At 38.4% G+C, this 27,573-nt stretch overlaps 1 protein-coding gene across 6 annotated transcripts in view; it reads left to right on the top strand.

Moving 5' to 3' along the window:
* LOC136833651 (rootletin-like) overlaps positions 1-27,573 on the top strand; it is a 330,434-nt gene that overhangs the window by 97,404 nt on the left and 205,457 nt on the right. For 3 of the 6 annotated variants that reach the window (XR_010851537.1, XM_067095792.1, XM_067095793.1), the window contains exon 1: positions 1,318-2,940. The exons of the other annotated variants lie outside the window; for them this stretch is intronic. Coding sequence is in view for 2 of the 3 variants with exons in the window: in XM_067095792.1 (XP_066951893.1) it covers positions 1,333-2,940 (1,608 nt within the window). In the remaining variant the exon portion in view is untranslated. Of the gene's footprint in view, positions 1-1,317; positions 2,941-27,573 lie in introns of those variants that run through there. 6 annotated transcript variants of the gene reach the window in all.

Genomic DNA, 27,573 nt, shown 5'->3' on the forward strand with positions numbered 1-27,573 from the left:
GAAACTTTTTTTTTTTTAATATGAAACCCAAGAGCATTCGTCTTACGAATGTTTGAAGATATTTACGCGTTCGAACAGATGCTGAAGACTTTTTCTAAGTTACTGAAAGTGCCCAAAATATTAATATGTATATTACATTATTGTGGTGCTGAAAAAGGCTGTTAAGTTGGTTAGACATGTTTCAAGCGTCAGTAACTTTCATGTTACGGTTCCTGCTACTGGCTTTTGCATAATTTCACTTGTCTGTGAAGATTGTAAGATCATTGTAAGAATGACGTTTTGCCGTGCAATAGATGTAGAATGTTACGAATTTTCACTTACTGTGTTTACAGTGGAATGTTTCCACTTACATGAATTTCCTAAAGTTGACCGTGCAATTTCCCCATTTGAATGATATTTCCCTATGTCTTGTTCTTTTAGTGATCATATAATTATAGGATGGACAAAGTTAAGTATACCTTAGTTCAACCAGACCACTGAGCTGATTAACAGCTCTCCTAGGGCTGGCCCGAAGGATTAGACTTATTTTATGTGGCTAAGAACCAATTGGTTACCTAGCAACGGAACCTACAGCTAATTGTGGAATCCAAACCACATTATACCGAGAAATGAATCTTTATCACCAGAAATAAATTCCTCTAATTCTTCATTGGCCGGACGGAGAGTTGAACGCCGGCCTAGCAGAGTGCCAGCCGAGTACGATATCGACCCGTCCAAAGAGGAACTTTATAGGATGGACAGCCTAGACATCTCGAGAAACAATGTGCATTGACCTCTCATTCTTAGACTTCTGTGAAAGATGCGAGGTGTGAGCATAAATACATTGACGTCATGAAGGCATTCGTCAGACTCAAATATCTTTTGGGTGCCGTAGACGTGACTTAGCGATGGATAAAAGTTCTAGGCGCCACTAGTTAAACCACTGGTTGTTTAGAACTTGTTTTGTGAAGTGGTTGTGATTTTTTTATCAGTGTGCTGAGCCAGTGTGTGTTTTGATTATTAAGTGCTGGTAGTAGAAGCAAGATTGGCCTGTATGGGACAGGACCTGTATGGGACAGGACGGAATTCAAGATAAAAGTTGAATTAAGGTGAAGAGATATTTTCCCGTTTCTCTTTGGAATCTAAGTTTATTGTTTACAAGTGTAATAAGAATAGTGAGACTTTTAGATACCTACTGATAAACTATATAATGCCTATACATAGCTAGCAGTTCCTTGGACGGGCATTTTGTAAGTGGAGAAACTCTTGGTCATGGTATTTGTGCAGTAACTCTTGAACAATGTATATTCCTCAAAGCTAATGAATATAATATCAGTATTGAGGAAGAGTATTATGGGCAATGAGGGTGGCAGGCTTACGAGTTATGACGATTTGTGCATTGAGAGAGAAGAGAGTGAATACCAGAACCAGGGGTCGTCTTCCCTTGATTCTCGTGTGCGTCTTGTCAACTCAAAGAGGACCACCAGCATCCTGTTCGGCGGAAGGAACGCAGTCCCTAGAGGAGCACGGAACGGCATGGGGGACAAAAACGACTCTAGCGATGACAGCGGCGGTTTTCGAAGTGACTCCGGTAGTGACAGTGACAGTGGGGGCTTCAGGCCAATAGATGCCAGTGAAAGACCCAGGTTGAGGGGCATTTTGAAAACCAGGCGACATCGTAGAGCGAAAAGAGACTCAATCGAAGGAGGCGTCACTAAGTATGAGTCATGTGTGTCCATAACCTCAACCGAAGGGAAGAGTGATGGTGTCCCGGAGAGTAAGTACAGTGAGGGTGTAAGTAAAGATAGTATCCCCAGCCAGACTGTAACCCCACGTGTTGGTGATAGTGAAAGGACTAAGGATAGGACTAGTAGGCCTCCTCTGGTAGCGACAAAATCCCAGCATCCTCCCAAAAGAGACCAAATTACAGTTGTGTCTTCTGATTCTCAAGTGAATGGTGATATACCTCAACCTTCCATACGTACTTCCATGTTTCCCCCAAGTCCCCCGCCCCGATCTAGTTCTTATCGTGAAACGCTTAAAGTAGATCACCCTCCACCTCCTCCTCCTCCCCCAGTCCCTGAACGGGGCACGAGTAAGTCTGCTTTGCTTACACAAATCCATATTCTTAGAAGGTTCGGTAAATCTCTCCAGGAGGGCGCTGTTTCCACACCCAGGACAGAGGTTACCACCCTTTCTTCTGTGACTACTGTTACTGAAAAGAAAAGAGCTGGTAACTTGGTTGAGTTAGAACACGATTTGACTCTATCAGATAGTCCTAGGCTTCCAGTTTCCACCCCAAGGTCACCTGCAAATTCAGTTAAATCAAGGCTGTCACCCACAACTAGCACACCCCGCGAAGGTAGGCGAACAGGGTCAGCCAATATTGATACTTACGTCCCCTCATCTCCAAGGCTTGAGATGAGTCAGGACTTACAAGAAAGTACAAGGTATCTTCCAGATTCAAGTCCCCGCGCTCGAAGGACTCAGCGAAGTCCTACAAGGCCCCAGTTTAGGAAGTCGTCAGACATTGCTAACCTGTACTTGTATGGTGCTAGGGGCTACAGAAGACCAGAACAGGTGTCTAGCATTTCCACTTCTTCAGACTCAGTCTTGCAAGAAGCTGAGACCGCTCCTCAAATACCTCCCAGGTTCTACCGTCCACCTGTGCCCTTCGCGAGAAGGGTTCTTACAGGCAACGTTCAGAAGCTGACCAAACGCTTTGAGAAGAGCATAGCTAGTGGGACTGGTAAAGTGGAAGCCAAGGATTCCAGTGAAGAGGAGTTTCTGCCCACCAGTGTGAGGCTCCGACGCCTCTTTCGCAGGGAATTTGATGACGTAGGCTATGCTAAAACAGGATATCGTTACTTGACGGTTGGGCCAACTGGGGAGATAGTTCAGAGGGGTCCATGGCCTTCACCCAGCTTATACTCGGCTCCAAAATCTCCGAAATCACCAAAGGTACTGTATTTGTCCTCACGTGTGCCATTATGTGCCATGCACTTATCTTATCCCAGTGTAAATTGAAAGAAATTACTCTGCATATACTTTGTCTTCGTGGTTTGCTGCTGATATGGTATTTTCTTTTGGAAATGTAGGTTTTGCCTGTAATTACGTTAATGTTTGTGTGTTCGCTTGTAAGTATAAAAGCGTGGTTGTTTATGTTGTTGTAGGCATGGGACCTGTTGTCAAACGTCAAAATTTTTGTTAACCATTTGCGAAAAAGTTCTCGTAGATAAAGAATTTGAGTGTGTAAGATTTTCACGCCATAGTAGTTGTTCCTATTCTCTTCTGAGGTTATCTTATCAGAGGCTTTTAACAACTAATTTAGTTCTTATATATAAATAAAAATAACATTTAACCGTAAGTTGTCTAGTATACATTAATGCGACTGGATTCCCTCATGATAATGTTTAAGAGTCTGTTCTCAGTATCAGAGAAATATTCTTTTCCCGTGGGGGTTAGTGCCGTCAGTCTCTCTTCCATCTGGCTTTCCACCCTCTCTAACAATTGTTTCATAGTGCAGCTACGAGGTTTTCCTCCTGTTACACCTTTCAAACTTTCTTACTGTCAGTTTCCCTTTCAGCACTGAATGACCTCATAGGTCCCAGTGCTTGGCCGTTGGCCTAAATTTTGTAATCCAATCCAATCCAATAGTATATTATTTAAAAAAAAATACAAATTACATTCATGATGATATATTAACCCAGTGGTTTTTAGGGATTCCGTTTTGCATTTCATGCCGGAAGATTAGGATCACATATTAATATTAATCTATGGTGCATCACTATACTGTGACCAGAAATAATGAGTAAAATGCCACAATAATGTAAATGAGAGACTGTATTTTTCAAAATACAAAAAAAAGTTTTAGAAATATTGGAAGCTGGCTGAAGAGGACCGTTTTTTAACCCTTATTTTGTATTTTGGTAAAATACAGTCTCTCATTCACGTTATTGTGGCTCTTTACTCATTACTAATATTAATCACCAATTCCCCAGCCGACGCCAAAAATCTCTCCTCGAGAGTAACAGGTGCGGGAAGTCTTATCGCGAAGTGATCATTGGACGATGGCGTATAATAAGCTGCCTTTGCATGATGATCCAGACATGATAAGGAAGAGAACTAGGGGAGAAGGTATAGTAGACACCTCGGGGCCCCCAGCAAAAGGGGGAAGTAAGAGAGAGGGGAAGATAAAAGGGGAAGTGAAAGGGGCAAGGAAACGATCAGTTTAATGGTTCGAGAATTGCAGGGGTGGAAACGCGACCGAGGAAGGAAGGATATTACTTGATTGTTTTCTGATTCGTAGATTGTTGTGGTTGAGGAATGGTAATGGTAGAGTAGTGGTAGTGGTGGTAGGTTTGTGAAGAACTGATAATGATGGGTCGGGTTTAATTGAGATGCGAGGTTTAAGTGAACTGAAGGTAATGGTTTGTATTTTTGGGGTCGTGTCTTAAACTTAAATATACACATTTTTCCATCATACACCTTCTTAAGGTCTAGTGAATTCGATGTTAATTGATATTTGTGACTTAATAGTCATGCAATAAACTTAAATATACATATTTTTCCAACATACGCCTTCGTAAGGTAGTGAATTCGATATTAAGTGATATTTGTGGCTTAATAGTCATGTAATAAACTTAAATATACATATTTTTCCATCATACACCTTCTTAGTGTAGTAAATTCGATATTTATATTTGTGTCTTAAAATGATCATGTAATGTACATGAATTTACAGATTTTTAAGGTTAGTGAATTCCATATTTGTGGCGTCTTCTTAATGCACTTAAATATAAATATTTTTCCATCATACGTTCTTAAGATGTAGTGAATTCGATATTATATTTGTGTATTTGTAATGGCTTAATATATTTGAGAATTTTAAAAAGTTACGCTTGTATAAGCGACAGTACTTGCAAGGTACTACATAAATGACCTTTCTGGACGTTGTAAGGTGGGGTCATGTCATAAAATTTTTCGTTAGAGAGTTTCAAAGACGTACGTATTCGACCTAATCGACCTCGTAGTATGCATTCTAGTAATTTCCTGTATCTGGAGGCAAACCACATTCTTTTTTGAATGCCACCTAGTGTTTTGTTATTTGCTTTAATGAAGGCGTAAGGTTTCCCTGTGTCATTACAAAGTTTTAGTGTTTGTTTGTCCTTACTTGAAATTACAGCTTTCCTTAATATTTGCAGGCTGATTTCTCTCTGGAACTCTCTTGGGGTTTATAGTCTGTTGACTCTGTCCATGAGGGTTTACAGCTGGCAGTTTAAACTATTGTTATTATTATTATTATTATTATTATTATTATTATTAACCCTATTATTATTATTATTATTATTCAGAAGATGAACCTTATTCATATGGAACAAGCCCACCAAAGGGGCCACTGACATGAAATTCAAGCTTCCAAAGATTATGATGCCCATTAAGAAGTAAGAGAAGGCGAAGGGAAATGCAGAAAGAAGAGATCTCACTTATTAAAAAGAAAGAATAATTTAGTAGATTAATAAATAGATAAAAATGTATTGAAATGGAAGGAGAACAGCATTAGGGCAGTCATGCATTGCATCTTCGCCTGAACTTTTGAAGAAGTTCCAACTGCACGACATCCTCAAGGAGACTGTTCCAGAGTCCAACGGTGTGAGGAATAAAGAAGGAGAGAAAGAAAGAAAATGTGTTAGGTACGTTTTAGAAAATACTGCAATATTAAGTATTATTTATTTGGGTGATGCCCCTGTCAGAAGTCTAATTTGTGAAAAAATAGAGTATGATTGATCTAACCTAACCATTAGTTGAACCTTCTTTCGAGTAAGATAGATTGCTCTGTTTGATACAACCTAGTAGTAAGTCTGACTGAGAATCGAAAAGTCTTTGTGGTTAGAATGTTCCTGAACGAAGTCTGTAACTTAGGTCCGAAGAAATGATATCGTTTGATTGATGTATCCCAGTTAGATGTCTTAACTAAGGGTAGAACTATAGTCAAACCGGGCGTTGTTGGCCGCTGAGAGGTGCTCTCGCCCAGAAGGTATCGTGTCAAAGTCTAAATATTTCTGTCATTTTCCCTTAAAGAGAACTGAGCTGTGTAGAGAAATGATCGACCTATCTCTAAACAGAGCGTTTTCGTTAAGGAAACGAGTAAAAATCGAGCTTTCTGTACAGCCGCTACAGCGTATAATCAAGGCTACCGAAAATAGATCTGTCTTCTGGTGGTCTCGGTATAATGCTGTATGAGCCACGGCCCATTAAGATTTAACCACGGCCCGGTGGTGGCCTATCCTATAGCGTTGCCAGAAGCGCCATTATGGCTAACTTTAACCTTAGATAAAATAAAAAATACTGAGGCTAGAGGGCTGCAATTTGGTATGTTTGATGATTGGAGGGCGGATGGTGAACCAGAATGTATTTGCAGCCCTGTAAAAATATTCAGTAGTTTTTAAGATCTGAGGGCGGACAGAATAAAGTTTGGACGGACAGACAAAGCCGGCACACTAGTTTTCTTTTACAGAAAACTAAAATGACAGAAATATTCCGACTCTGACATGATACATTCTGAGAGAGAGAGAGAGAGAGAGAGAGAGAGAGAGAGAGAGAGAGAGAGAGAGAGAGAGAGAGAGAGCGAGCACCTTTCAGCGGCCACCACCGATTGGTTTGACTATACTAGATCGCATTGTCCACTGATCTCTGTAGAAGAAGGGAGCAGAAGAAGAGGAAGACGCAGTGAAGATGTAATTGTTCGCCTCTCAAGAAGGGGCAGCCTTTCGTTTTAGCTGGAAGTAATTGATTATTTAGGGGACTTAAAAGCCCCTCTCCGGATGGGATCTTCCGAAGACCGAATTCCTGGCAAATCCACCACAAGTGGAGAGGGAGATCCACAACTGAATCAATATGCGTCGACTTATGAACGAAAAAAAGCGGAGAGAGAGAGAGAGAGAGAGAGAGAGAGAGAGAGAGAGAGAGAGAGAGAGAGAGAGAGAGTTGGGGGGACGGCTTCTATCATACTGTGCAGTTTCATAACATCTCTTTGAGGAGAGAGAGAGAGAGAGAGAGAAGGGGGTTTCTATCATACTGTGCAGTTTCATAAACAACTCTTTGAGAGAGAGAGAGAGAGAGAGAGAGAGAGAGAGAGAGAGAGAGAGAGAGAGAGAGAGGGGGGGCTTCTATCATACTGTGCAGTTTCATAAACAACTCTTTGAGAGAAGAAGAGAGAGAGAGAGAGAGAGAGAGAGAGAGAGAGAGAGAGAGAGAGAGAAGAAGGGGGGGCTTCTATCATACTGTGCAGTTTCATAAACAACTCTTTGATTTAGAGAGAGAGAGAGAGAGAGAGAGAGAGAGAGAGGGGGGCTTCTAATACTGTGCAGTTTTCATAAACAACTTTGAGAGAGAGAGAGAGAGAGAGAGAGAGAGAGAGAGAGAGAGAGAGAGAGTGGGGGGGATTCTATCATACTGAATCAATATTTTCATAAACAACTCTTTGAGGAGAGAGAGAGAGAGAGAGAGAGAGAGAGAGAGAGAGAGAGAGAGAGAGAGAGAGAGAGAGCTTCTATCATACCGTGCAGTTCCGTAAACAACTCTTTGAGGAGAGAGAGAGAGAGAGAGAGAGCTTCTATCATACCGTGCAGTTCCGTAAACAACTCTTTGAGGAGAGGGAGAGAGAGACTTCTGTCAAACTGCAATTTTATCATTAGCAACTCTTAGAGAGAGAGAGAGAGAGAGAGAGAGAGAGAGAGAGAGAGAGAGAGAGAGAGAGAGAGAGAGAGAGAGAGAGAGAGAGAGAGAGAGCTTCTATCATACTGTCCAGTTCCGTAAACAACTCTTTGAGGAGAGAGAGAGAGAGAGAGAGAGATCATACCGTGCAGTTCCGTAAACAACTCTTTGAGGAGAGGGAGAGAGACTTCTATCAAACTGCAATTTTATCATTAGCAACTCTTAGAGAGAGAGAGAGAGAGAGAGAGAGAGAGACCCCTGCTCAAGGGGTTAGTGCCGTCAGTGCACCTCTCGTGGTGCACTGTAGGCATTACTTAAGGTTCTTTGCAGCATCCCCTGAGACCCTAGCTGAAACTCCTGTACTGTACCTCCGTTCATATTATCTGTCTTCCGTCTTACTTTCCACCTTCTCCCAACAGTTGTTTCATAGTGCAACTGCGAGGCTTTCCTTCTGTTACACATTTCAAACCTTCACTAAATGACCTCATAGGTCCCAGCGCTTGGCCTTTGGCCTAAATCTGATATTCCAATTCCGAAAGAGGCCAATTAGCTGAATAATCTGAAATTTTAAATAACTGATTTTGATTTATGCTAAGTTGCGATATCGTTTTTGTTATTAACTTTGACATAAGCAAATCTAAAGAATGCAAAGTTGATGCTGCATTATTCGTGTGTTGTTCTAACTGAGGTTTGTGTAGTGTCTTCACGAGGAGTACAGAATCTCTCTCTCTCTCTCTCTCTCTCTCTCTCTCTCTCTCCAAAGACTTGTTATTTATAAAATGGCACAGTTTGTCAGAACTCTCTCTCTCTCTCTCTCTCTCTCTCTCTCTCTCTCTTGTTATTTATAAAATTGCTCTTGTCAAGGGCTTATTTATAAAAATTGCACAGTTTGTTAGAAAAATCTCTGTCTCTCTCTCTCTCTCTCTCTCTCTCTCTCTCTCTCTCTCTCTCTCTCTCTCTAAAGGGCTTATTTATAAAATTGCACAGTTTGTCAGAACTCTCCTTTCTCTCTCTCTCTCTCTCTCTTATTGATAAAATTGAACTCTCTCTCTCTCTCTCTCTCTCTCTCTCTCTCTCTCTCCAAAGACTTATTTATAAAATTGAACAGTTTGTCAGAACTCTCTCTCTCTCTCTCTCTCTCTCTCTCTCTCTCTCTCTCTCTCTCTCTCTCTCTCTCAAGTTGTTATATATAAAAATTGCACAGTTTGTGTTTATAAAATTGAAGCCGAACTCTCTCTCTCTCTCTCTCTCTCTCTCTCTCTCTCTCACAATAGACGTCTAGGTAAGTTAGTCTGTAATCATCCAAGATTCTAGATCACTTGGCATTATTATACAAACAACAACACAAACAAACCAGCCATTGAAGTTTGCGAGTTACGTTTACCAGTTGAAACTTCAGACTTATGTTTTCCTCTCATGCGAAGTTTTTGTCATCTTCCTCAGACGGAACAGTTTATATGTGATTTTTTTTTTTTTTTTTTTTTGCAGTTTGCTTTTGATCTCTTCAAGGTTGTTATTCAGGAGAGATTATAGCTGATAAGTGTTGTTATTCTCTCTCTCTCTCTCTCTCTCTCTCTCTCTCTCTCTCTCTCTCTCTCTCTCCACAATAGACGTCTAGGTAAATTAGTCTGTAATCATCCAAGATTCTAGATCACTTGGCATTATTATACAAACAACAGCACAAACAAACCAGCCATTGAAGTTTGCGAGTTACGTTTGCCAGTTGAAACTTCTGACTTATGCCTTCCTCTCATGCGAAGTTTTTGTCATCTTCCTCAGACGGAACAGTTTATATGTGGTTTTTTTTTTTTTTTTTTTTTGCTGTTTGCTTTTGATCTCTTCAAGGTTGTTATTCAGGAGAGATTATAGCTGATAAGTGTTGTTATTCTCTCTCTCTCTCTCTCTCTCTCTCTCTCTCTCTCTCTCTCTCTCTCTCTCTCTCTCAAGTTGTTATATATAAAATTGCGGTGTGATAGAAGCCGTCTCTCTCTCTCTCTCTCTCTCTCTCTCTCTCTCTCTCCACAATAGACGTCTAGGTAAATTAGTCTGTAATCATCCAAGATTCTAGATCACTTGGCATTATTATGCAAAGAACAGCACAAACAAACCAGCCATTGAAGTTTGCGAGTTACGTTTGCCAGTTGAAACTTCTGACTTATGCCTTCCTCTCATGCGAAGTTTTTTGTCATCTTCCTCAGACGGAACAGTTTATATGTGGTTTTTTTTTTTTTTTTTTGTTTTTTGCTTTTGCTTTTTGATCTCTTCAAGGTTGTTATTCAGGAGAGATTATAGCTGATAAGTGTTGTTATTCTCTCTCTCTCTCTCTCTCTCTCTCTCTCTCTCTCTCTCTCTCTCTCTCTCTCTCTCTTCAAGGGCTTATTTATAAAATTGCACAGTTTGTCAGAATCTCTCTTCTCTCTCTCTCTCTCTCTCTCTCTCTCTCTCTCTCTCTCTCTCTCTCTCTCTCTTCAAGGGCTTATTTATAAAATTGCACAGTTTGTCAGAACTCTCTCTCTCTCTCTCTCTCTCTCTCTCTCTCTCTCTCTCTCTCTCTCTCTTCAAGGGCTTATTTATAAAATTGCACAGTTTGTCAGAACTCTCTCTCTCTCTCTCTTCAAAGACTTATTTATAAAATTGAACAGTTTGTCAGAACTCTCTCTCTCTCTCTCTCTCTCTCTCTCTCTCTCTCTCTCTCTCTCTCTCTCACAATAGACGTCTAGGTAAATTAGTCTGTAATCATCCAAGATTCTAGATCACTTGGCATTATTATAAAGAACAGCACAAACAAACCAGCCATTGAAGTTTGCGAGTTACGTTTGCCAGTTGAAACTTCTGACTTATGCCTTCCTCTCATGCGAAGTTTTTGTCATCTTCCTCAGACGGAACAGTTTATATGTGGTTTTTTTTTTTTTTTTTTTTTTTTTTTTGCAGTTTGCTTTTGATCTCTTCAAGGTTGTTATTCAGGAGAGATTATAGCTGATAAGTGTTGTTATTCTCTCTCTCTCTCTCTCTCTCTCTCTCTCTCTGTTGTTAAAGAGTTGTTAATTATACAATTGCAGTTTGATAGACCTCCCTCTCTCTCTCTCTCTCTCTCTCTCTCTCTCCAGAGAATTGTTACTTATAAAATTGTACAGTTTGATAGAAGTCTCTCTCTCTCTCTCTCTCTCTCTCTCTCTCTCTCTCTCTCTCTCTCTCTCTCTCTCTCTCTCTCTCTCAGAATGTTCGAATCATAAAGCTACATTGTTTGATAAAGGAATATATAAAGTTCCTGCAAGCAATGGAGAAGCTGAATTTTTCTGGAATTAACTAAAATTTCTCTCCGTAAATTTTTTTAAATATAAATGGTTGTTCATGACGTAAACACACAGACTCACAGCCTGGTGATGAGGTTTTATGCCTCGAAAGCCCCTGAAATGAAATATGTTCTACCTGACTTTAGCAATATCATTTACCATCAAGATATATATATATATATATATATATATATATATATATATATATATATATATATATATATATATATATATATATATTTGTATGTTTGTTTATATCTATATATATACATATATATATTTATATATAATTTCATGTATATTTATATATACATATGAATATAAATAAAGATAAAATCCACGAAGGAAACGAAAACACTGGATTTTATCTTTAGTTATATATTCATCACGTTCCATATTTTCGTGATTAAGTTATACACATGAATATATGTGTATGTATTCATATGTATATATACATATACACACACATACTTAGATACCTACATACATAAATACGTGCACTAAAAGCACCGTTTTGTATTTATTCATTCCCAAACACACAAGTGATCCTCACTCCTATTGAAACTTCCTTACAGTATTCTTATTAGCCATATATCGAGCAGTCCTAAGTCGGCATGACTTGGCATTTCCAACCCATCCGTTTCTGCAATATCATGTAAAGCCGCTCCTTTTACTGCGCCTCCGTCCATATTCTCTCTCTTCCATCTTACTTTCCGCACTCGCCTAACAATTGATTCAAAGTGCAACTGCTTTGAGGTTTTTCTCCTGTTACACCGTTCAGACCTTTTTACTGTCAATTTCCGTGTCATCGCTGAATGACCTCATAGGTCCCAGTGCTTGGCCTTTGGTGTAAATTCAGTATTCTATTCTACTCTGCGTAAGGCTGCTATTTTGAAGTGGTCTGGTTGATTGTTGCCGTGGCAGCATAGGTATGGAATGTGAATGTAAGCGTTCATGAATAAGCTCCCGAAGTGCATTGTTGGCATGGCAATTGTTTTAACGGGTTGGGTTAGAATATTGACGTGATGCGCACACACATACATATACATTGTTTGTGTATGTATACATGTATGTATATATACATATATATATGTATGTATATGTCTGTATGTGTATGTATGTATGTCTGTGCCGCAGGGAATTTTCAGCTGCTTTTTTTCAAACGTATGGATAATTCCCCTAGTCTGGGAGCCTTATAGCATAAAAGGAAACATGTGAAGATTATTTGCAAGTGTGACATAACATCTTAATCTCAGGTTCAAAAGTAATAAATATGTATACATATGAATTATATATGTGTATATATGAATTATATGTATATGTATGTATAGTTATATATCATATATATATTTATGTATGTATATTTATTATATATATGTATATTTATATTATATATATGTATATTTGTATTATATATATATTTATATATATACATATATATACATTATATATATATGTGTATATATATATATACACATAGTATATATATGTAGAGAGAGAGTGAGTGAGTGTTAGTCACTCGCTCGGCAAGCATTTATTACTCGACACTACGAGAAACTCTTAACTCCATACCTGTATGACGTTTGTCCCGCGTGGGAGTTTTGGGGGGAGGTGTTTTTGGGGGTGGCGGCGAATAACCTTTCATACGAAGCGAAAATCTTCGATCTTCAGTTGATTACGAGTAGCAGGTGGAGTGGCGTGCTCATAGTCTTCTATTTAACCGTATCGTATTTTGCCCCCCGAAGGTGTTTTAGTGATTCAGTGAAACGGTGTGAAAAGATTCCTTATGGTTACAGTGCCTCAGGTAATCGGCGTTGCTTACTGGCGCTGGTAGACACTGCCGGAGTGTTTGTTTGTGGTAGGACCGTTGTTGCTACTCTGTAAGCCCGGTGTTGCTGTTTTATGTTTGTGTGTGTGTGTGTGTGCATGTGACTCACTTTTTGTCTCTCTCTCTCATTCTAAGACTGGTGTTGCTATTTTAACGTGTCTATGTGCTCACGTGATTCTCTCTCTCTCTCTCTCTCTCTCTCTCTCTCTCTCTCTCTCTCTCTCTCTCTCTCTCTCTTGCATTCTAAGACCATTGTTGCTGTTTTCGTGTTTGCGTTCACGTGACACTCTCTCTCTCTGATGTTGCTAGTTTACGTCTCTCTCTCTCTCTCTCTCTCATTGAAAGAATGAAAACCCCTGTTATGCTGTTTTTATCAAGATATTATTTATGCTTTGATTCAACTTTACCGTGGAATACTGAACATCGAACATTATTTTTTACTTGCATTCTTAATTATTTAAACCGTTGTTTATTCATTTTTGAGTGTTTAACGGAGCTCTCTCTCTCTCTCTCTCTCTCTCTCATTGTCTCTCTCTGGGTCGACATTGCTGTTTTCGAGTTTGATGTTGTCACGTGAATGAACGCTAATCAATCTCAGACTTGATTAGTTGCCATCAGTGCATACGTGGTGGGCTCACGTGACACCTAGGATTCTTTGCAGCTCTCTCTCTCTCTCTCTCTCTCTCATTTTACTGTACTTCTCTCTCTCTCTCTCTCTTCATCTTACTCTGTTGAACTGAATATTGGAGTGAAAACTCCATGTTATTCATTTTTATCAAGACATTATTTACGCTTTGATTTCCTAACTTTCACCATGGAATGCCGTACATCGGTCCCATTAGTTTTTTGGCTAATTTTATTCAGTTTTCGGTGAGCGTATATGCCAACGTTTAATTATTTAAAAAATCTACGTATAATTTTATTGGTTATTGAGTGTTTAACTAAGCTGTAAACCTTCCGTCCGCACTTTTTACTTTTTCTGCCCTCAGATCTTGTGTCTGACTGAGGCTAGAGGGCTTCAAATTGGTAAGTTGGTCATCCACCCTCAATCATCAAACATAAGCGAGTTTGATGTTTTATTTTATTTAAGGTTAAAGTTAATGAACACTAATCAATATAGTGCAACCACTACCGGGCCGGTGGGTTTCATGGGCCGTTATACAGCATTATACCGAGACCCACCGAAAGATAGATCCATTTTCGTGTGTGCGCTGATTATACGTGTCACCTGAGCGCCGAAGAAACTTTGCAGCGTTTCTTTGTCGGCCCCTGGAGCTTAAGCCGAAACCTACTAGCTTTATTTTTTGAATGGGCGTCGATTCATGTGGATGAAGGAACTTCCATCTTGTTTTGGACCTTTCTCCGTAGGGTTTTGAAAAAGAAAATGTTTATAACTTCCTAAAATTACACCAGACATTGATTTTTAAATTAAATGCCTTGCATGTCTCGCTCAGTTTCCCATTTGAGGAGATGAATTTAGATGAAATTTATTGTTCCAGCGCTTAATGCTTTGATCTAAATTTTATATTATAATTCAATCAGTGAGCGTAATGTATATCAACATGTTTATAAGCCTATGTATTGGTTTTACGCCAAAAACCCTTTTTACCAGTTTCCATTTTGACCTTACAGTTTTCTGTAAATCGTATATTCTGCAAACTGAAGGTTCTTTCTATTGTTTAACGAAGTTCCATTCCCGTGAATTGCTGATTTGAAGAGTTAACGACCCTTGGAGTTTATTTCCAGCTGTTAGAAAGTTCATTTCTTGTCCCTATAATGTGGTTCGGATTCCAGTTCAATAAGACAGGTCCAGTTTTATCATAAACAATCCATAGTTCATTTGACAGTTCGTAAAACAGTCCTAATCCTTTTTATCATTTAAATGAACGACCAGCCCTCTGTAGACAGTAAAACTTTATTATCATTTAAACAACAACAAGGAGTAGTAGACAGTTCATTAGACAGTCCTGTCTTCATTATCATTGAAGTGAACGACCAATGGAGTCATTAGACAGTCTTTATTATCATTCAAGAACGACCAATGGAGTCTTTTTATCATTCAAGTAAACGACCAACGGTGCCAGTAGACAGTTCATTAGACAGTCCTGTCTTTATTATCATTGAAGTGAACGACCAATCGAGTCTGGAGACAGTTCATCAGACAGTCCCTTGGTCCCGAATTTCGTCGTCTGTCCGTCCGTTTCATCCCGTCTACCCTTAGCATGTCTAGAAGACGGAAATATCGTGATTTATAAAAATCGATGAGTCTGTGTTTGTGTGTGTGTGTGTGTGTGTATGTTTATGGAAGAGATGTGGATAAGCGAATTACTTTTTATTTTCCCTGTGATGTCATGGCTGTACTCGAATGGGTTTCCCTGGGGAATGCTGAATATGAGGGTGAAAGGTCATAAATAGCGGCCGGAATCTGTCTTAGAAAACACGCGTCGACTATAATGGAGGGCTTAAGAGACTCCACAATGCTGTGTAATTACTCTTGCTGTGTTATGGCTGAGAGGCATGACGAGGGGAGAGAGAGAGAGAGAGAGAGAGAGAGAGAGAGAGAGATACTAAAATGCATATCTCCTTAGAGAGAGAGAGGGAGAGAGACAGACAGAAAGAGAGAGAGAGATAGATGCTAAATGAAAATGCTTCTCAGAGAGAGAGAGAGAGACAGACAGAAAGAGAGAGAGATGGATGCTAAAATGCTTCTCTGAGAGAGAGAGAGAGAGAGAGAGAGAGATAGAGAGAGAGAGAGACAGAGATGCTAAAATGAAAATGCTTCTCTGAGAGAGAGAGAGAGAGAGAGAGAGAGAGAGAGAGAGAGAGAGAGAGAGAGAGAGAGAGAGAGAGAGACTCCAGCACTCCTCTCTTCTTCGCTTTTAGCCTCGTCATCTCCTGATAGATTCCGCAGAGGGGGCGGCAGTGCCGTCAGTGCTCCTCACGAGGTGCACTGAATACCTTACTAAATGGATGTTTGCAGTGAACATTTGACCCTTAGCCACACTTAACAACGTTTTAGTCTTATACTTTATTGTTCTTTTGGCTTAAATAAAGCAGCTTGAAAATTAATAATAATAATAATATACAACCTCTTTAATTATTATTTCTTAGTGCAATTGTTGGGGTTTCTCCCAATTCCACCTTTAATAAAAGATCTTTGTTCTCCATCCCCTTCATTTTCTGGATTTCCTTAGCTTGCTGTCCAACCACTCCAACTGCGTCTTCTTATCGAAGTGCCCCAGTACTTGGCTCTTAGTCTAAGATTTGTCAATGGAAAACAAATCATGTTCTCCATGTTGGTAGTCTGGCGCTAGATTACTGATATCTCTCTCTCTCTCTCTCTCTCTCTCTCTCTCTCTCTCTCTCTCTCTCTTGGAAAGTCGCACACTCAATCTCTCTCTCTCTCTCTCTCTCTCTCTCTCTCTCTCTCTCTCTCTGGAAACTCTCTCTCTCCCCCTCTCTCTCTCTCTCTATCTTACACACTATGGAAGGAATTATTCCATCATAAGTGGACATCAGGGAAGACCTCCCCCCCCCTCCAGGGGTGGATTTAAGCGTGAGGACTCGTCGTTAACGCACAAAATGCTTCCCCGACGCAGAAGGAAAAGGGGTTGCGTAGCGGAATATATGCGTGACTCCGTTTAACCGCCTTTCGAAAAGTCAGACGTTAAGGGACCTCACGGAATCGCTTCGTCGTAGCTTAGGAAGCCACGTGGTTGGGTCCCTTATTCTCTTGCTTATCGGCTGTCTGTCTGTCTGTCTTTCTTGTTCGTGAAATCGTTTGTTCGTAGCAAACAACGTCCGTTCGGCTGCTGTCTGAAATGTTCTCGCGTTTGTCGCAGCTTTATTCAACAGCGTGGCTTTGTTTTCTTTTTGCCTGTCTGTCTTGTTTGTGCGAATGTTCGCGCGTTTTTTCGTGCATTCGTCCTTGCGGTTGTTCGCGCGTTAATTCGCGCGTTTGTACGCGCGTTCGTTCGTGTGGCTGTTCGCGCGTTCGTTCGTGCTGTTGTTCGCGCGTTCGTTCGACCGTTCGTTCGTACGTTTGTGCGCTCGACGTCAGGTTTCTTTAGTTGTTTACCTAACGAATGGAAACTTGATTTTGCAATTCAGTTGAAATCTTTTGAAAAATTGATTTAATAGACTATATATATATATATATATATATATATATATATATATATATATATATATATATATATATATATATATATATATATATATATATATATATACACACACACACACACACACACACACACACATATACCCTTTTACTTTACATTGCTACGTTCGATGGTTTGTGGACATGCAATATATATTAACATAGTTTACGCTACGCTGTCTTAAAAGAAAACGGTAATACATAACAGAAAATGGAACATAAACTCATTCTTGTTTATGCAGCTTAACTTGGTAAGAGGAAGTGTATTAAAAACCAGGCTTAATGTAATGTTTAAACAAAGTTTTGTTTTGGCTTAACATAAACTTAAACGAGTATGAGCAATTACCATTGGAAGGAGAAGCTCCATACAGTTTTATTTTAATGATGAGAATACAGAAAGAAAGTTCCATCCAATTGTTTTCTCTTTTTTTAATGAATATAAAATTGTTTATATGTTTGATTGTGTATTAGTGCTTTTATTTTTTAATGGCGAGGAGGAATAAATGCCTTCACTCACTGTTGGTGAGTGGGGGGGCGGTGTTAGGAGGGTGAATCCATTGACTATTAGGGTGCTGTGTTACGCAGTTCCATATTGGTGGTTCTCCATTTATCTGCGGGCATCACTTGATTTTCTCCTTTCCCTTCCATATTTGTTCACTTGTGTTTATATATCTTATTCAGCCCTTTCTTCTACGTCTGTAAATCCGCCACACTTTTTTTTTCTATACAATTCATCTGAAATATTTGTTTCAGTGTTAATTCACAAATTATTATTATTTCAGTAGATGAAACTTAATCACTTGGAACAAACACTCCAAAGGGGCCACTGACTTGAAATCAAGCTTTTTAAGATTGTTGGTTTCAACCTCCCACCGCAGACCCCACACTGCAGCAGTAACTGATCATGATACAGAGCCAGCTCAACATTGTATTTGGTGAACTGTAAAATGGTCTTCTTGGTTAACAAATATTTTTTTTGGGGGGAAAATGATTTTTTGTTGTTGTTGCAAAATGTTTATTTTGAGTATTGTCACTCGAGTACACAAGTATTACGCGATTTTAATTATATTTTCCACATAACTTTCACCTCATAAGAGCTTTGAGTCAAGATCTTCATGTTCTAAAATCGGAAAATATCATTTTAATTTGTTTTAATTTTAATTGTTTTAATTGTTTCTTATTGTTTCTTATTTACATTAATTAAGATTCTTTGCAGCGTTCCTCCTTAGGCCCATAGGTGCAACACTTTACATTCCTTATGCTGCACCTCCGTTCATATTCTTTTTCTTCCATCTTACTTTCCACCCTCTCTTAGTAGTTGTTTTATAGTGCAACTGCTTTGAGGTTTTCCTCCTGTTACACCTTTCAAACCTTTCTACTCTCTCCCTTTCAGCGCTGAATCACCTCATAGGTCCAAATACTTGGCCTTTGGCCTAAAGTTCATGTTCCATAATTGTTATATGGTTTAAATGTTGTTAAGTACCTCGCATTTTTGTTCTAGACGGCGTTTTGAGTTTACTGTCTTTCTGTTCAATAACCAAATCAGATCTTTTCACATTTGACCTCATGTTTTATTAATCTTTGTTCTTGGGTTTGTAACTCTTCTTTAGGTGTTTAATCCTAAAGTGTCATTGTAATACTACTTTAATGAAAGAGAATCTGAAATCCGCTGTTTGAATTTTTGTCCCCGGATATGTACTGTAAATCTTCTTTAAGTACTTAATCCTAAAGTATCATTGAAATGCCAATTTTTGGAGAGAATGTAATCTAAGTCTTTTGATCATAAAATTTTGAAGTCCATTGTAAGATATGAAATTTTAAATCTGTTGGATAATGTCTGGTTTGAAGCTTCTGTCCCATTTTGAATTATTCATCTGCTTTAGTTAAAGTTGACTGGTTTAAGCTTCTGTTCATAATACTCCCGAGAGGTTTTAAGAGTTTTTGCAAACTTCCTCAATGCACAGAATGCTCATTCCCCGTAGTAGTGGTGGCACCGTCAGGCACCTACACGCTGTGCACCAGGTTCATTGCAGCGTCCCTTCGACCCCTAGCTGCAACCCCTTTCATTCCTTTTACTGTACCTCCTTTCTTATTATCTTTCTTCCATCTTGCTATCCACCCTCTCTAACGATTGTTTCGTAGTCCAACTGCTTTGAGGTTTTCCTCCTGTTACACCTTTCAACCCTTTTACTGTCAATTTCCTTTCCAGCGCTGAATGGCCTCATAGCCCCCATTGCTTGGCCTTTGACCTAAACTCTATATTCAACTCTAACCTTTGTATTATTAAAATCTCTTCTTTTTACCTTTTATATGTTTCAGTAATTGCATGAAGGGAATGTAATTGTTCTTGTCTTTTATAATCTATTATTCTCGATGCTAAAATAATAGATTCTGAATTGTATTGACAAAGTTTAGTGGCCCCTTTAATTCATTTTTATCTTCCCACATAATTATATTGACAAAGTTTAATGGCTCCATCACTCATTTTTATCTTCCAGTGTATCTCTGCAACAGTTCCAAACTCAAATTATGGCCTTGAATGATCAAAATCCAGTTTATTAGTCATTCGATGTTAAGTTGTGAGTCCTTATCTGAATCCTTATTGGAAATGGAATGGAATATAAAATTTAGGCCAAAGGCCAAGCACTGGGATTTACGAGGTCATTCAGTGTTGAAAGGGAAATTGAGAGTAAGGTTATAAGTTAAGTATACCTTAGTTTAACCAGACCACTGAGCTGATTAATAGCTCTCCTAGCCATTCAGCGTTGAAAACCAAATTTAAAGTAAGGTTATTGTGGAATCCGAACCACATTACAACGAGAAATATCACCAGAAATAAATTTCTCTAATAATTCTTCATTGGCCGGTCGGAGAATCGAACGCGGCCCAGCAGAGTGCTAGCCGAGAACGTTACCAACCCGTTCAATGAGGAACTAGGCAATTGTGAGGAGGGGTGGAAAGTCAGATGGAAGAAAGAGAATATGAACGTAGGAACAGTAAAAGGATTGAAAGGGGCTGCAGCTAAGGGTCGAAGTAACGTTGCTAAGAGCATTAAGTAATGCCTACAGTGCACTGCCCTCCTACGGATCCTTATTGTAGATGTAGGAGAAATTCTATATAAGTCCTTTAGGTAAATCACGTTCTTAGCTTTGTCCTCAAGTGGCACATATCCTGCCCTTCACCATTATAGACAATGCCCTTGAAAGTCACGTATGACCGTGAAAGTCAGGAATGACCTTGAAATAAGTCGGGTATAAGTCAGATGTAGAGGATATTTTATCTTAGAAATTTTTTTTATGGGGTAATCTGAGATGTGCCCAGCTCTGTGAATATTTTAATCCAAGTTTGACCTAGAAAACCAGGTCAGGGTTCAAGTTGTTACACTGAAGAAAGCTGCATAATTTTGGGTAGTGTACGATGCGTTTGATATATGTAATGCAAATTTATGTGACCAAAAGCTGCAAATACTACTGTAGTTTTCTTACGAAAAATTCTGAATTATATATATATTTTTTTTATTAAAGTTTATGTCTGTTAAGTAAAAAGAAATGGACACCTGTTTCACTGCTAAAAAAAATTCATAATCATAAGTCAAAATCTGATAGCATTACGATTTTTCAAGGTAACGATTTTTCAGGGTAACATATTGTAAACAGTACATCCGGAATGAGGTCAGCAGGTCATATTTTATATTTTTTTGTTAGAATAAAAATGGCTTTTGTGATAATTTACTGTAGTATGTTTCAGTCGAATAGTAATGTTTCTCAGTCAAAGATATATACATATATACTGTATATATATTTATATATATATATATATATATTTGTATATATATATATATTGTATATTTATATATATATATATATATATATATATATATATATATATTATATATATATATATATATATATATATATATATATATTTTCCATTTTATATATATATATATATATATTGTATATATATATATATATATATATATATATATATATATATATATATATATATATATATATACATACATACATGTGTATACACACACCTGTATTTCCCATTTCTACCTTCTGTTACGTCTATTGAATGAACACCAAATTCTTTGGGAGCTTGAATTTCAAGTCGATGGCCCCCTTTTGGCCTTGTTCTATAATAATAATAATAATAATAATAATAATAACTCAGTGAAAGTCTATTCGTTTTTTTGTTCTAACTGCAGTTACCTCCTTAGGAAAGTTTTACATTTAGTTATAGCGAAATTAATATATGTTGAAAAAGTAAGTAATTTTTTAAACATTTATATATTATTACTAGTAACTTCTCTGTTCTTATTGTGATACTGAATAACCTAACGGTTCTAGTGCCAGGTCATTGGACCAAACATTCATAAATCAAAATAGTCAGTCTTGTTAGGAGAAATTTGAATAATTGATGCACCTTTTGTGCTTTTCTTCAGTAATGTGAAAGGAGGTTTATGTCTTATTTAATGTTTTTCTACAAAGTGAGTTTTTCTACAGACTAAGTGTTTGTCGGGTTTTATCTGCAAAGAGTGTTTTTCAAGAAAGTTTTACAAGGTAACGAAGAGTAATGTACATCACAGGCAACCTTTACAACTAGTTAGATATTTTGTATGAGTTCCCCATATTATGTGTCGTCTGTTTTGTCCATTTTCTTTGATAGAACAGTAAACAGAAAATCCGGCATTTAAAAAAAACTATAAATGCATTTAAAGAGTTATTATCGGAATTGAATAACGAATAGCGTAATGTTTGTTGCATATACTTTTTACATATAAATTTCAGGGGTGCATGTTAACTTGAATAATGTTTTGATGTTAATAAATGTTAAAAGACACTTGGAGTGAATTTGTATGTACAGTACTACACATACAAGCTTGGAATGTAGGGATGAATGTTGAAATCTTTTGTCGAAGAGTCCTGATTGGAGATTGTAATTTTATATTGTATATATATATATATATATATATATATATATATATATATATATATATATATATATATATATATATATATATATATATATATATATATATATATATATATATAGATGTGCATCAGACTATCGATCAGTATGAAAGAAGAGTGAAAGTATTGTTAAATTATGAAAGACAAACAGAAACATTCACGACATTTCGCAGTTTATATGTAACGGTTTAAGTCACGATGATGTATTGGTATAAACAAAATATGCTCCTCATAACTAACCATGTATTCATTCAAAAATTCCATTCATTTGCATATTAGGATTGGTCACGTGATAGTGAAAAACGTTGGTCTTTGCTGTTGTTTGTCCAGGAGATGGAAGTTGATAATGTTGAATATGTATAATTTGATCTTTTCTATTCTTTTTTCCTGAGAGAGAGAGAGAGAGAGAGAGAGAGAGAGAGAGAGAGAGAGAGAGAGAGAGAGAGAGAGAGAGAGATCTTACGTTACTGGTCAGGGGGAAGCGGAAGCAGGCGAACTGGAGGAGGAGGAGGAGGAGGAGGATGATGAGGTGGAGGACTAGGAGTTGGAGAAGGATGAGTAGTATTGGAGAGGAGGATTAGTAGGTGGAGGAGGATGAATAGGATTAGGAGTGAGAAGAAGAGGAGGAGGAGGAATAGGATTAGGAGTAAGAGGAGGAGGAGGAAGAGGAGTAGGATTAGGAGTAGTGGGGAGTAGGAGGATGAGGAGTAGGATTAGGAGGAGGAAAAGTAGGAGGATGCGAATGAGGAATAGGATTAGGAGGAGGAGGAGGAGGAATAGGAGGAGGAGGAGGAAGAGAAAGAAGGGATAACAGAACTGCTTATTGATCTGTAACTGGTCATCGCAAGGTAAAAGGACGGAAGGGAGGGGAGAAGGAAAGAGAGAGAGAGAGAGACAGAGAGGGTAGAGGAGGAAGAGGGGGGAAGGGTGATAAACCAGGGCGATTGGCAAAGATACATAAAGAGGGGCGGGGGGATGGATCTGAGGGACGAATGATTTTGTAGTTGGAGAAACAGCAACAGTGATTTATAATAGAAGAAACAACGAGGGGAGAAACAACAGTGAGGGAAATTTGTAATGGAGAGGTGATTTGTAATTGGAGAAACAACGAGAATAGCAGAAATACAAATAAAACAACGAGTGATTTGAATTGGAGAAACAACGCGAATGATTTGTAATTGGAGAAACATTTGTAATTGGAGAAACAACGCGATTTGTAATTGGAGAAACAACGAGTGATTTGTAATTGAGAAACAACGAGTGATTTATAAGAAACAACGAGTGATTTGTAGAAGAAACAACGAGTGATTTGTAATTGGAGAAACAACGAGTGATTTGAGAAACAACAGTGATTTTAATTGGAGAAACAACGAGTGATTTGTAATTGGAGAAACAACGAGTGATTTGTAATTGGAGAAACAACGAGTGATTTGTAATTGGAGAAACAACGAGTGATTTGTAATTGGAGAAACAACGAGTGATTTGTAATTGGAGAAACAACGAGTGATTTGTAATTGGAGAAACAACGAGTGATTTGTAATAGAAGAAACGAGTGATTTGTAATTGGAGAAACAACGAGTGATTTGTAGTTGGAGAAACAACGAATGATTTGTAATAGACGAAACAACGAGAATTGGAGAAACGAGTGATTTTTGTAATTGGAGAAACAACGAGTACAACAAGTGATTTGTAATTGGAGAAACAACGTGGTTTGTAATTGGAGTGGTTTTGTAATTGGAGAAACAACGAGTGATTTACAATAGAAGAAACGAGTGATTTATAATTGGAGAAACAAGTGATTTGTAATAAAAGAAACGATTGATTTGTAATAGGAGAAACAACAAGTGATTTGTAATAGGAGAAACAACAAGTGATTTGAAATAGGAGAAACAGCGGGTGATGTATAAAGGTAGAAACAACGAGTGATTTGAAATTGGAGAAACAACGAGTGATATGTAATTGGAGAAACAGCTAGTGATTTGTAACTGGAGAAACAGCGAGTGATTTGTAATAGAAGAAATGAGTGATTTGTAATTGGAGAAACAACGAGTGGTTTGTAACTGGAGAAACAACGAATGATTTGTAACTGGAGAAACGAGTGATTTGTAATAGGAAAAACAACGAGTAATTCATAAAGGGAGAAACGAGTGATTGTAATTGGAGGAACGAGTGATTTGTAATAGAAGAAACGAGTGATTTGTAATGGGAGAAACAACTAATAATTTTTAATAAGAACGAGTGATTTGTAATTGGAGAAACAGTGGGTGATTTATAAAGGGAGAAACAACAGATGATTGACAATGGTAAAAACAAGGGATGGTCCCTAATGAGAGAAACAAAGATTTGCAATGGATGATTCTCTTCATAAAAAGTTATTGGTTGAGGAAATTGATGGAAATAAGGAATTAGAGGAATTGACGGAATTAGATCAATTGATGGAAGTAGAGGAATTAATGGAAGTAGATGAATTGACGGAAGTAGAGGAATTGACGGAAGTAGAGGAGTTGATGGAAGTAAGGAATTAACAGAAGTAGAATTGAAGGATGTCAGGAATTGGCTGAAGTAGAGGAATTGACAGAAGTAAGGATTTGACGGAGGTAGAGGATTTGACGGAAGTAGAGGAATGGACGGGAGTAGAGGAATTGATAGAAGTAGAGGAATTGACAGAAGTAGAATTAATGGACGTGAGGAATTGATGGAAGGAATGGAATTGACAGGAGTAAAGAATTGGTGGACGTAGAGGAATTGATGGAAGTGAGGAATTGACGGAAGTAGAGGAATTGACATAAGTAGAAGAACTGGCGGAATTGAGGAACTGATGGTCGTAGAATGACTGTAGCGTGGAATTGACCGAATGAGAGGAATTGACCAAAGTAGAGGAATTGGGAGAAGCAGAGGAACTGTCTTAAAATGAGGAACTGACAGACGTAGAAGAATAACAGAAGTGAGGAATTGATGGAAGTAAAAGGACAGAAGTGAGTAATTGATGGAAGTAGAATTGATGGAATTAAGGAATTGAAGGAAGTAGAGGAATTGACGGAACTAGAGGAATTGATGAAAGTAAAGGAAAGGACTGAAGTGAGGATTTGACGGAAGTAGAGGAAATGACGGAAGCGAGGAATTGATGGAGTAAAGGGACAGAAGTGAGGATTTTACGGAAGTAGAGGAATTGACGGAAGCGAGGAATTGACGGAAGTGAGGAATTGATGGAGTAAAGGGACAGAAGTGAGGAATTGACAGAAGTAGAAAAGTTGATGGGAGTGAGGAATTGACTGAGGGGTGGAAAATCACAGAAGTGGAGGAATTGACAAAAGTAGAGGAAATGATGAAAGAGGAATTGCAGTGTTAATCAAGAATACTCTGAAAATGGAGGTCGTTGTGGTAATGTCTCCCTAAAACAGCTGAAAGCGAAAGTGAGAGAAACGTTCTTAGAGTCGAAGAATGGAGAGAGAGAGAGAGAGAGAGAGAGAGAGAGAGAGAGAGAGAGAGAGAGAGAGAGAGAAATCGATACAGAATAAACGCAGACACGTTATGCAACGGGGGCCATTCAGAAAGCGGTGTGTTTTTTGCAGACCAAAGTAAAAAAAGAAATGGCAGTTTGGAGAGAGAGAGAGAGAGAGAGAGAGAGAGAGAGAGAGAGAGAGAGAGAGAGAGAGGAGGAAACCCGAATGCTGGCGAATTGCGTGACATGTAATGGCGTGATGCTAGTCCCTTGGGGTGTTTGTGTATTGGGTTGGCATAGGAGGAGAAAGGGTAGGGGGAGGGGATGGGGAGGGGGTCATTTAAAGGATGAGGATGGAGGAGGAGGAGGAGGAAGGAAGGAAGGAAGGATGAGTTAGAGAAAATGAAACTAAATTAGCGAAGGATTTTTTTTTTCGAGTCGCAGAAAGAGAATATAACTTCGGTTAATGAAAAAAAAAATAGTTTAAGCTAAAATGATAGGCAGAGAGAGAGAGAGAGAGAGAGAGAGAGAGAGAGAGAGAGAGAGAGAGAGAGAGAGAGAGAGAGAGAGAGAAACAACAACAGTCATGCACCTTGATGCTTTCCTGCGTTCATGGAAGTTTTATTGCCGTAGATGTCCTAACTGCACCCGACTGCACCATCTTCGCCCGGGAATATTTTTGGGGGGGCTTGGGGATTTGAAGCAAATCACTTCTGTTCATCTAAAGGACTGAATTCTTTTGAGTAAAGACAAAGGTAGTTTTAATTTCTTTAATTCAAAACATCCACCAAGTTCTGTTATTATTCCGGAATCTTGCTGACTTTGATAGTCATATATTTCTTGGAGTTTATTTTTATTACTAGAGTCAAGGGTGATATGAATCGCGGTACATTGGTTTATGTAAAAGATAGAATTAATGTCAAGGAGTCATATATTAAATAATGATTTCAGATCACATGGCAGAATTGTAGATTATAGCATAAAACATCTGTTTTAGTACTTTTAATTATTTATTTTATTTTGGGTCATGGCTGATTGCAGTTTTTGAAACATTAATTTGAAAGTACAGATGATAATTATATGGTAAAGACACTTTTTTGTTGTTGTGCCATTTCTGTCCTTGAGAGTTTTGTGTTTCCTTTTTGTGTATCTTCCTCTTGTTATTTTCCAGAATTTTCTGTAACTCATTACAGAGCCCCCGTGAGGCGGGTGGTTAGCGCTAGCTGCAGTGCACCTCATGCCTTGAACTGCACTCATTTTGAGGTTCTTTGCAGCGTCCCTTCGGCCTCTTCTGCAACCCATTTAAGTTCCCTTTACTTTACCTCCTTTCATAATTAACTTTCTTCCATCTTACTTTCCACCCTTTCCTAACAGTTGATTCATAGTGCAACTTCGAGGTTTTCCTCCTCTTACACCTTTCAAACCTTGTACTGTCAATTTCTATTTCGGCACTGAATGATCTCATAGGTCCCAATGCTTGGCCTTTGGCCTAAATTCTATATTCAATCAATCATGTAATCCAGAGCCTATGTTTTTAAACACTTTCTCTTCTAGTCAGATGATTCATACAAAGATAAGACATTTTCAGTACTGTACATGTGACAACATAACGTATTTCCATTTCACGCTAATGGCCTCAAAAATGTAGGGACATACCTGTCATTTATTTATATACAGAACCTTTCGACAAGAAATGCTTTAAAGAATTAAACAAGTTTTTGCTTGTTCTGTTTCACATAATTACAGTGTCCTGTGGTAATTACCCCGCCGTAATCAGGGATGGTCTTCTTCATAGATTTAATTTTGACAAAATACATAGACGTGGTAACTGAGGGATTAGCCCGTTTTACCGTCCTATTATCTAGATTAGAAGGAGTCAGTCTTCTGCCTCTGATTAAATTTTAGTTGTAGGGTGTGGGTCCCCATTTGTTGTTTGAGAGTTTCGTCTGGCTTTGCCTGGGTGGTTCCTCACTGTCGAGTTCGGGAATCCTAGACGATTTCCTTAGTATTTGTTAAAATTTAGGAACTAGGAACATCCGCGTATGTTCTGCTTTCTCCAAAAATACCACGTTTTCAGAAAGTTGGATCAGTGTGTCCTGGCTGGCACAAACATCCTGTTCAGAGTTTTTTTTAGGAGCCTCTGTCTCAGGAACCATACTCGTACAATGTTTTCA

This window comes from Macrobrachium rosenbergii, chromosome 52, assembly GCF_040412425.1.
Source record: "Macrobrachium rosenbergii isolate ZJJX-2024 chromosome 52, ASM4041242v1, whole genome shotgun sequence".
Taxonomy (NCBI): Eukaryota; Metazoa; Arthropoda; class Malacostraca; order Decapoda; family Palaemonidae; genus Macrobrachium; species Macrobrachium rosenbergii.